General features: G+C 38.7%; 1 protein-coding gene across 1 annotated transcript; it reads right to left on the bottom strand.

The window, feature by feature from the left end:
• Positions 1-5632: 5632 nt before the first annotated feature.
• On the bottom strand, positions 5633-11753 carry LOC103705589 (polyamine oxidase 3-like). The gene is made up of 10 exons (XM_008789352.4): positions 11319-11753; positions 8495-8610; positions 8292-8380; positions 8070-8183; positions 7739-7826; positions 7571-7656; positions 7362-7464; positions 6846-6943; positions 6339-6768; positions 5633-6248 (listed from the first exon to the last, which is right to left on the bottom strand). Exons 1-10 carry the CDS (start codon positions 11353-11355, stop codon positions 5937-5939), a joined length of 1473 nt encoding a protein of 490 aa, XP_008787574.1. The 5' UTR covers positions 11356-11753; the 3' UTR covers positions 5633-5936.
• Between the last annotated feature and the right edge of the window lie 303 nt (positions 11754-12056).

Here is a 12056-nt window from a genome sequence, read left to right as displayed (position 1 = left end):
TGAGTATAAATTTACTAATTGCATATTTTTAGAGTCCTTAAGGATGCATTATAGGAAGCAAAAATAATTCCAAAATGATCCAAACATTTGGAGAAGAAATTAACTTAAACTGCTCAAGTTAGAAAGAAATTTTCAAGTAAATTTAATGCTAAAGCTATGAATATATTATATTATTCATTAGATGCTAATAGGTTTAACAAAATTTCTACTTATATTTCTGCAAAAAAAAATGAGATAGGTAAGAAATATCACAAAAAGATACACATCAAGTAAAATAAGTTAAAATAAATATGCTTGTACATAAATATAAACTTTTTAAAATGAAATCTAGTGAATCTAACTGAAATGCTCATTAGATTTACTATCATTATTAATGGATAAAAGAGTCTTAAAAAATTATATTCTAATAGTGATATTATAAGAAAAGTTTTCAGATCTCTACCAAGAATGTGGGAAGCTAAAATGATAGCGATCTAAGAAGCCAAGGACCTCAACAAACTTTTCTTGGAGGAGCTAATAGGATCTTTGATTACTCATGAGCTTACAACAAGGCAAAACAATGATGAGGAGTCGAGGAAGAAGAAGATGATATCCCTCAAGTTAGTGGCCATAAACAAGGATGAAGCAAAGAGTCGGAGGATGCCAACGAAGATGAAGAATTGATTCTGATTATAAGGGAGTTCAGGAGGTTCACAAAGAAGAAGAGAAAATGATTCAAGAAGAGGCCAATGACTAAGGAGGAAGCAAAAAAGGAGAAGAAGAAGGAGCAGTTAGTATGCTATAAGCGCAAAAAGCCAGGGCACTTCAAGGTCGACTGCCCACTCCTCAAGCATGCCCCAAGAAATTCAAGAAGAAGGTGATGTTACCGACTTGGAGCAATAGCAACAAGTCAAGCTCAGATGGTGAAATGCAAGAAGTTGCAAAATTTTGCCTCATGGCTGATGAGGATATGGTAATGTTCGAACCCTTTACTGATTTTACTTTTGAAGAGCTTCAAGATGCATTTCATGATTTTCTTGATGAATTAAAGAAGCCAAGCTAGAAAAATAAGACCTTAAAAGGATTAAACAAGGCTTCGCTAAAGAAAAAGAAAATTTTCTCAAAGAAAAGAAGCAATTAACTGATGAAAATCTGAACTTAAATGATGAAGTTAATAATCTAAAACCTATTGCTGATAAGTTCATCTTAAGTTTGGAAAAATTGTAAATAATTTTGAATAACCAAAGAACGGTGTATAACAAGGCGGGCCTTGGTTATAACTCATTAGAAAGACAATTTTTTTTAAAATATTTTTGTTAAAACTTTAAATGATGAATCTGCAAATATAACGTATTTTAGATATAGTAAAGTAGGTCATAAAACTTACGTTTGTAATGCTAGAAGAATAGGCAACACTATAATTATAAAAGTATGGATTCAAAAAAAATCCATGGCAATTAATTTGAAAGGACCCAAGAAAGCTTGGGTACCTAAATTAAAGATTTAAATTTCTATGGTATAGGTGTGTTTGCAGCCCATGGTATGAAATGGAGATGGTATTTGGATAACGGCTGCTCAAGGCACATGATAGGGGATGGGTCACAATTCATCACCCTAGCAAAAAATGGAGGGGTGGTTATCTTTCGCGACATGGACAAAGAAAAAAATCATCGGTATTAATAGTATTGGTATCACTCCTTATATTCTTATAGAAAATGTATTGCTTGTCGATAGTTTAAAGCATAATTTACTTAGCATAAGTCAATATTGTAATAAAAGTTTTAAAGTTGTTTTTGAAGCATCTATGTGCATTGTATCTAGTCTCAATTACAATGGTATAGCCTTAACTAATACATTTATAGCTTTAACTAGACCCAACCTATTTGTAACCTTAACTACAGTACATATATTTCTAATACATTTTTAAGTACTATAAGATGAAATTTCCTTTAGAAGGAAAATTCCAACATTAACTATCTTGAAGCTTCTTCTGCTGAAATTTGAAAGTTGTGCAAGCATAGTCTCCTAGCTATGTTTGTGCACCATTAATCATTCATTATGAGTGCAACTTTTGATTGTCTTTGTTGCCACCAATCCTAGGATATCGAGGTGGACCGTGTCCATGGACTTGCGAGACAAAAAGCAAGGATGATAGCTTGCCATATTGTCTCTAACCAGATCCTTGGATACTTGAGTCAGAGAAGGTTTTTTGGTTGAAATGAAGGAAGAAGAAAGAACAACAGAGAGGTAGAGTCTCCCCAAGACTAGGTGATCACTTCTACTGGTCGATTTCTGTTCTAGGGGTCAACCCTAGAGGGAACCAGAAAAACTATTCCTCTATTTCTTGCTTGTGGCATGTCAGGGGCCGACCTGCAGGTTGACTCGTAGTTTGTGCCTAGTGTGCAACTTGACTCCTGATGCCCAAAGTACTAAATCATCATCATTTCATTCGATGGACATCCTGAAGTCGACTCTTGGCCACCTAAAGTCTATTTTTATGCTTCAGAATTCTCCAAACTTCTTCGAACTTATCTCCAATTTAAAAATTTTATCTTTTGAGCTTCTCCACTAAACATTCAAGCTTCTAAGGCTTTCCTGAAAAACAATTTACAATGCTCTAAAATATATGATCATTAGTAACATACTCAATTATTTTGTAATCATCAAAATAAATCCTTGGGTCAACACGTATCGGCCGAGGTACCCTCTTCGAACGAGGGGTTCAATTTTATCTTTTAATTGAAAACATTCTTCTATATCATGCTCATGATCTTTGTGGAATTTGTAGTACTTGCCCATGTTCCTTTTCTATGCAGAGGTTTGCAGCTTCTAAGGCTAGTGATCATAATCTCGATCCTGAATCTCCATTAGGATCTAAGCTCTCAGCATGTTGAGAGGGGCATACCTCTTGGACCTTTGTAATAGACTCCAAGGCTGCATAACACTTCATTCTTCTTTGCTACTTTTTCTCTTCAGATCAACTCTCTCACGATCTTTGTGCTTACCGCTTACTTTTCCCACCACCTCTTCTAAGCTGTGATCCACCTCCTTGGCATCGATATATTTATTTGCTCGAGTTAGGAGCTCTAACAGATCTTTCGAAGGCCTTTCCTCCAAGAAAACGCTGAAGCATGAGTTCCTCAATCCTTTCATCAGTGTAGCTATTGTGATGAAATTGTCTAGTTTGTGCACCTCCGGTGCCTTAGCATTGAATCAGCCGATGTAGTTTCAGAGGGACTCATCTTTTTCCTGCTCGATGGCAAACAGGTTGGTCAAAGTTTTCCTCTGCTTCTATTGCTGATGAAGCGGTGGGCGAACTGGCGACCAAGTCGGTCGAAGAAGCCAACTGAGCCCAATCGGAGGCTTGAATACCAAAGCCATGTCATCTTCCTGAGTGTGGCCAGGAAGGCATGGTACATCACAGCTTCTAAAGCTCCTTGCAACAACATAAGAGCTTTGAAGCTCTCAAGATGATCTGTTGGATCAATGGTATCATCGTAGAGCTCAAACTAGGGTATTTTGAACTTCTCTGGTAAGGACTCTTCCCTAATTTCTCTAGTGAAGTGAGGTTCATTCATCACCTCAAAATTATCGCCAATTTTGACCCTTTGTTCCTGCAGGGCTCTGCTTTGGTTGCCCATCTCCTCGATTCAACGATCGAGGTTCGTCTTCCACCTAGAAACTCTTCTTGGTCAGTGCGGAGAGAGATTGCTGGGGTTAGAGCTAGCTCTGAAACTGGAGTGAGAGTGGTCTTGCCTCTGACTGCTCTTATAACCTTCAGGGGAGAAGTAATTGCTACCATGGATCAGATCATTTCGACGACTCGGTACGCTTGCTGAAGGAGGGATGATCCACTGTTACAGGTCCTGCACCATTGTTGTGAGAGCTTGCACTTTCTAAACTAATAGGTTGAGTTGGCTTGCATCAAGGACCTCTGTGCCTGGTCGAAGTGGTGGAGACCTTGGCAAGCTATGCAAGGAGCTGTCGAACTCCGGTTGGACAGCTCTTGGATAATTGTTCCTTTCAGGCTTCATGATTTTCTTCCTTAATTGCCGTAGACAGTGCCAATCTATTGCTGCCGACCTAAGACATCGAGATGGACCGCTTTTGTGGACCTATGAGACAACAAATAAAGGTGAGAGCTCATAGATTGGCGCCGGCCAGCTCTCCAATGCTCAAGTTAAAGAAAGTTTTTTTGGTAGAAATGAAGGAAGAAGAAAGAACAACAAAGAGACAGAGTCTCCCATAGTCCAGCTGATTACCTTCTTCCCCTTATGCGGGGGGGATCATCGGACTTATTTATAGCTGAAGCACCAAATCTTCTAGGATCATATCCCGGCAAACTTAGGATCATGCCACAACAAACTACTGGCGTAACAACCTTGGAGACGCACTATAACAACCTAGCATGTGATGGTATTGTGCATGCCTTTAAGACAGATGGATCGGGTTGCTTCTTTTGTAGTAAGAATTCTGCTTAGTTTGGATCAGTAGCCGAAGGTACTGAGCTGAGCTGCGAGGTGCCAGCCTTGGAGATTGGGCACTTCTTGTTTGCTCTACCCAAGCTCTAGGTTTGCTCGGGAAAGCCCGACCATAATGCCTTGGATAGTTTTCGGATGCATTGGATCCACTGCACGAGTCATGAGCCGGAAGAATCCTCATGCACCATAGCATCCCGATCATTTGTTGCCACAGCAGTCTTCAACGGTCATAATAACATAGTTTCTTGATTCAATAATTTGTATATGTTTAAGATCCTCCAGTACTCTCGTATGCTTCTAAGATAACAAATCAGATATTGCTAATTTGGATATTTTAAGGTCCCCGAATCCCACCATATGCTCCTAAAATAACAAATCAGGAATTGCAGCATATGTCTTTACGCATTTCATACTTGGAAAGGGTACAAGCGAACTGGAGTTCCCTATATTCCAAATCTTCTCCTCTTTGATATGCTATAAGGAAAGCAAATAAAGTAGAATATAATCTTAAAGAGGGCAGTAAGCAACAGTAAGGGTACCAAGGTTGGAAACAATTTAGGCCGCCATATATTGCTAGTGCAATATACGCATACAGACGTGGATTAAAATTCTAGGACTCTCAATCACAACTATCTTGTATTTGGCTAATCCCTCCTTTAAGCAAAGGTGCTTCTGGAGGTTTATTTATTTTGAACCTTGAATTTTCTTTTAAGTATAGGTGACCTAACCAGCCATAATGTTTTACACGGAGGATAGGAAAGAGATATTTCAGGACACCAGCCATATGCACGCAAGAAGTTGTTTTAGACCCATAAATATTTGGGGCAGGCAACTAAACAATCAACCACTCCCCTGTAGCAATATCAGCCTCTCAGCGCCAACTGAATGTTTCATGTTCACATAATCAGCTAGCTAATTAACACTACTTGGAAAGAAAGAAACCATCTAGCAACCTCATTTCCAAGAAGAACATCTATTTAGCAAAAAGAATAAAAAACTCATTAGGGATCAAATAAATATAAGATGAAAATTAAATTGTGAGGATGTGAAAATTCAAGGGCACGATTTGCTATATCATCTCAGATATCACCTCAGACTATTCTCATGAAGAGTATGGCCTCATAGGCCCACGCCCCTAGAGTAATTAACTACGCAATCAAACAAGGAGAATGTAGGAAAAATACACAATACAAACCACATTATAATTCTTAGATTAATAATCCACTAGAGTCAAATATGATATTATGTTTTATATCTACCTTGCCTTTAGCAAACTTAATAGGCAAGGCAACTTATTTCATCCTGTATTCGAATCCTTCTATCCGCATTACTATAGTCATCATGTTACACAGTAGCACATAAACACATGCCACAAGCCTGAAAAAACAACACAAGAAAACACTGATTTTCCTGTATTGTTTTCTCAAGGCAATTAATGGAATGGTTAGGGAACTAGCTGTGTTACAATCGGACACATCACATTCGGGAGATCAGTAGCGGAACAAAGACTGATTCAGCCTCTTCTCCCATTGCTGGCTGGAACATGGCCAAGTCCCCATATCTTTCTAGAACACGCATCCGGCACTCTTCTGCAGCCATCAACCCAGTCGAGAAGGCACCATGCACGGTGCCAGTGTATTTCATGCTTGCTGCCTCCCCTGCAAAGAAGAGGTTGTCTACAGGGATCCGCAGCCTTTCACAGAGTTCATGAGACTTCCCCACTGCATCATAGGTGTAGGAGCCCAGTGAGTTTTCATCTGTTCCCCAGTGTGACACCAGATACTGAATCTATAAAGAGCATGGAAAACAAGAGACAATAAGTAGATGAAACCAAATGAAGATCACCGAGCAAACAAGCATGATAAAACAAAAACATACAGGTTCAGATGCATCAGGGAGAATCCCCTTTAACTGCAGAAAGGCAAACTTGGCAGCAGCCTCGTCAGACATTTTTTCAATGTCACGGGCAAGCCGACCAGCAGGCATGTAAACAAGAACTGGATGACCTGTCGCCTTGTGAAGATTAAGAAAATAGCTGCAACCATACGAAGTAGATGCAACTACTCCCAGAAACTCCACATTTGGCCAGAAAACCTTGTCAAAATGCAACACAATCTTGTTCTCAGTTCCAACTGCAAGATTTGAAATTGCTTCTTCCTTCCACTCTGGAAGCTGAGGCTCAAACTTTATGGAATTGGCTTTTAGAACCCCCAGAGGAACTGTAATGATGGCGGCATCTGCAAAAAATGTTTCACCATTGTTGGCGGTGACTTCGACTCCCTTCTTTCCACGGGCAATTTTCGTTACCCTGAAAATAGAGATAAGAAACTAAATGACAAGTGGCAGGCAATCAATTAGCTCATCCAGTCAATATTCAGCACATACCGGTGTCCAAGACGAATGTCGAGGCCTTTTGCAAGCGTGTTTATAACAGGACGATATCCCCGGACCATAAGGCCATGACCACCTGGGAGCAGAACTTCCTGCATTTAGTGCAGGTAAAATTGTAAGATGATCCCAGCCAATAAAGAAGTATGATTCACAAATCAAAGATGTCAACCAAGCATTAGTGCTATCACAGTAATTTCTCAGTCATACTTCCAGTATCTGTTGGTGATAGACTACCCACATCAAATAAACAATTCCATCTATGAAAACCTTTATCTTTTTTTTCTCTTTTTCTTTTGAGGGGAGGGGGAGGGGAGGAGGCCAAAAGTATGTTCATTATATAGGTCCTTGTACTTGCAATGCAACACCCAAGATTTGAACCTGTAACCTTCTTCGAGGATAGAAGTGTCTGACCACTGGAGCATTGCCCATTTCCAAGTTCTTCCATGAAAACTTTGAAAACACATTTATTTCCCACGAGGAAAAAAAATTGATCCTTAAAAAGTTTCTCACCTGATCCCAATGCCTCAGTGAGATTGTATCTGCATCTGCAGCAAACCAACCTTCCATCCGGCATAAGTACCATTGCAGTACATTGTACGCAAGCCCTTCTTGCCTGCAGTAAGAAAAAACATCTCATATACAAAATAAAGAATAACTTATACTACAGTTATGACAGAGAAAGCTCAAAAGGATAAGAATTGGCATTAATTTCAAGAAACCTGAGATCTGGACGTCTCTCCAGGACAATGTTAATAGCCCGTGCTATAGACATGTCTTTCCTGCATTCACGCCTCAGTTTGTCGGACTGTAAATTAAACAAGCTTATCAACAACTCATAAACTATAAAGAAATTAATCATTCTATAGCTGAAAGAAAGAAGAACCTACCTCTTTTAATATACTCTCAAAAACATCGCCAACCTTTTGGACCAGTTCTTGTGGAACCTGACACCCATCTGTGTCAAATAGCGCATAACTGTACATTCAAGAAAAAACAGGGAAAGAAGACAAGTGCTATAATCAGTGCATAATCGTAGTAAGTTCCTGTGGTCCTCTCCAAATATTATAAATTACGAACATCATACCCACAAATATAATGCCAATCATGGATACATAGAAGTACATTATTCTTAATAATCAGTGTTATCCAAAAGATTGACATCCAAAATTAAGCTTTCATTGAGGTGTACATACTGAATATGACCAAAATGATAATTACCTTTCCAGATCATGATCAAACAACACTGAGTTGTCACCACTCGTACGGTAAAGTGGCAGCCCCAGTCTTCCAATCAAAGGAGCCAAGGGATTTTCTTTGCAGACACCATGCAACCTTAGGCATCGTAAACAACAAGCAGCAAAAACATTACTATATTTCTAAAAGCCTACTATACAAAACTCGCACATAGTTGAAATGAAGCATCAACTGTGAAAAGCTTACCAAGATGCACCCAAGTCAACAGGGAAGCCAAATGAGTAGTCAGTATATATTCGGCCTCCAATCCTGTCCCGTGATTCCAACAGAACAACCTGAGAAAAACACATGCTGTTAGTACAACACATGGAACAGCAAGTTTAACACACCTTATTACTTAAGCTGATAATTTAAAATTTAGAAACAATAGCTTGGGAGAGCCAAATTACCTGGAAATTTGCATTTTTGAGTGCATGAGCAGCTGCAATGCCTGCAAAGCCAGCGCCTATGACAATAGCAGAAGGTGAGAGAGGCTTTCTTCTCTCAACATCCGAGAGGTACGAAACTGCAGTTTTTTTCCGGGAAAAAAGTCAGTACTCATTTGGTGAAAGAACACCAAAGATGCACATAGAAATGTGCTTGCATCAACAAGAAGCATAATGTAACATGAAAGCTACACATCAGAACAGCAAAGTAATCTCATAATATGCATGCAGGAAGTATATAAAGAAATATCATAAAAACACACTTTGCTCGCACCAAAAGTTAAAACCTTTGCAACCGCAATCTTAAATACATCGTGTAGCCATGCTCGAAGCTTTTAGCACATGATATTCAGAAATGGAAGTCAGAAACAAATCAAGATGCTTCCCATTGTAAATATTTTGCAATAAGATAATACAGTGCGATGGTTCACACGATAACTTTAAAGTATATTTTATTGATAAGAAGGATTTGATGGATATTTGAACCTGGGAACGATTTCTGTCAGTGCATACAATCCTATCAATCTTTTCTTTAAAGTATATTTTCTACGCGTGTAGAACCAGATGAGGCCAGCCCAAAATATAGCTATACTGGAAGGCTTAGGGGGAAGTACCTGACTTCATTTTTCTTTGAAAAAAAAAACTACACTGGAAGGCTGGGGCAGTCACAAGATGATTGACATGAAGATGAATGCATGAAGATGTTGAGCATATAAGATTCGCACTAAGGGGTTGCAGAAATGCACACAATGAAATCCTTATGATGTCCCCACATGAATGATGGATGTGGTCGAGAAAAGGATGCAAAGGAAGGGATAAGCTGAAGGAGACCAGAAAACTATTGTACCATTAATATCAAGATTTTATGTTTATTGGAGTCCATCTAAAGGTGATTTTCAGAATACTGAAAACCTTGAAATTGCAGGTAAAGATCCTTCCAATCCCTTCTACTTATCTGGGCATCTCCTCCCCTCATTGATTTCCATGGAGATATAACTTAAAGGCCTGAAAGACACGCTACCACACAGCCCCCAAAGGGGTGTTCAAATGCCCGGTGTGCCACACAACATCATACATATAGATGGTCTAACTAGCATCCCACAATTTTACCAAGCTAAATAGGCAGAGGAAACAACAAAGCACATGACTTTGAGAAGTATTAAACACACAATCATAAGATTCTCAGAATACTTTAAATCACCTTTTAAATGGATTGTGTACTCTATACATACAGGTGGGAAACTCCAACACCACCTCAATAACAATATAGCAATATGGGTACCAGTCCGTATATTAGGTACCACATATTACATAGCAGGGCTTCCAAACACCAGTAAATAGATCATGAAGCAACAGGTATGATCTAGATGTTTAATTTTTCTTCATTACAATCAAGAGTGACATTCCACGAACAGTTTCCCTCTTTGTGCTCCATATGAGGATTAAAGATTTTTAACACGTGCATAGAAGATAATAAGGCATCTACAAACAAAAATTTACAGAGGAAAAAGGGGCAAAAGACTGCAAAAGTTAGCTGAATTAATGCAATAATATGGTGCTATGCAAAATGTATAGAGAAACCAGACCATCTGAAAAATATGTGATGAAAGACGATAGAGTATCCACCTCCTTTGGTGAACAATATCCAAACCACATGTAGCATGACCACAAAATATATGAACCCATAAAATAATGCAAAAAAACATGATTCTAGTGCTACAGATTGTTGTCTAACAGTATAAGCTGTTAAAGCAGTCACCACAAAATAAGGCAACTTCTGAGGACCCAGGGAGTAATTCAACAGAAAACATCATTCTGATTGCTACAGGATGTCCTTTAGAAATTTCATTGCAAAGTTATCTGACTGTTCACGTTGCTAAATCAATGAACATGTATGCACCTTTTTGAGAGAAGAGAGATTGTAGAAAACCCTTTGTTTTCTAAGAGATTATATGATAGCTTAATTCCACCTCATTTTTGGCTAATCACACAACAAACCACAAAGACAAAGAATAATGAACACTTGGTTGACGCTCTTCTTTTTTTTTTCCTTCTCTCTTTCTTGATAAAAACTACTACGGAAAATCTGAAGAGTCCAGTGGGACAGCTGATATCGCATGCACCATTCATTAACATTACACAAGCTGGATCCCATAAAAACATTATTTTTTAATAAACAACTTAAATCGTGCTACCAAGAAAGATATGATAGCAGTTGTTCCGTAAGACTAGTTCGATAAAATGGTCATACTTGAGCATATCCATGCCGCTGCATTAACACATCAGCACATGTATTCCCATAATTTACATTGAGACATCTGCATGTCCGAAGTACTGTAGAACTCATTCAGTTTATTGTCAAAAACAGTAGACATATGGACCAGCGATCCCATATAAAAAAACAGATCCACATGATACATACATCACCCATCCACATATTAATAATAATACGTCAAATCACACCAACTGGTGTCATTAATTTTTTTCTCGATTCCTTTTTTTTCCCATTTAGGATGAAAAGTAAAGATTTTGTCATCAAATCCACTTGTAGAAATTCTCACAACGTTTTAGAACAAATTTATTGATCTCGGTCAAAATTTAAACAAGAACCCCAGTGAATTACCAACAACAATAAAAAAACGAATTTTGAGCTACAACTATTCAAGGCCAGATCTAAAAACGCCGAACAAAAAAGTTCAGATCACAGTACCCTTAAAATGAACGTCACTGATGAAAAATTTAAAAAATAAAAAAAGAAAAGGGCTAAGAATTTCCGCAAAGGAGGTACCTTTCTTGAGGGGAAGATTATTACAACGGTTCTCCATATCTCTGAGATCGGTAATCCCCGTTCGAGCAACTCCTCGAATTTAATGGCGGTAATTGAGGGGAGTAATGGAGAAAAAACAGCAGAAGACAGGCGACGAAGTGGTTGGATTTCGAATTGAGACCAAGATTGACGAACCAGCTCATGCGGAATCCCAAGTAAACCCTAGATCGCCTCGGAAGCTCTCAATGGGTGAGGGGCGAGTTCTCGCCGGATGATGGGCGATCAGCCTAGTTCGGGCCGGCGAATTCGGGCACTCCCATGACAAATCCGGCGATCAGAGGTCGGAGTTCCGTTGAGACTGGATCGAAGGGAGGACGAAAGGAGGCGAAAGGGAGACGCAGAGGCAGACAGAAAATTTGGAAAGCCAAACGGGGCAAGGCAAGCTGGCCGTGTTTCCTTCCTGCGCATCCCTGGTCTCCATTTATAGCTTCATTTTTTGTGGTATGTCCGCTCACCTCCAGGTAGGCTTACCTTGTTCAATGAACTGTCATGCTGCCATAGCCCATAGTCCTTCTAATTATTATATAAGAGCATCATATCATCATTAACAAATTTTATAATTACTATTTTATTCTATAATAATTAATTAAATTTACTATTTTGCAATTAAATTTGTAGTAAAGTCAATTAAATATTTCAAAATTTCAAGAATATATTAATATGTTATTGTATGATATTTCACACTATATCAGTTTGTTT

Source organism: Phoenix dactylifera, unplaced genomic scaffold, assembly GCF_009389715.1.
Source record: "Phoenix dactylifera cultivar Barhee BC4 unplaced genomic scaffold, palm_55x_up_171113_PBpolish2nd_filt_p 000119F, whole genome shotgun sequence".
NCBI classification, from domain to species: domain Eukaryota; kingdom Viridiplantae; phylum Streptophyta; class Magnoliopsida; order Arecales; family Arecaceae; genus Phoenix; species Phoenix dactylifera.
This window is presented reverse-complemented; position numbering and strand designations above follow the sequence as displayed.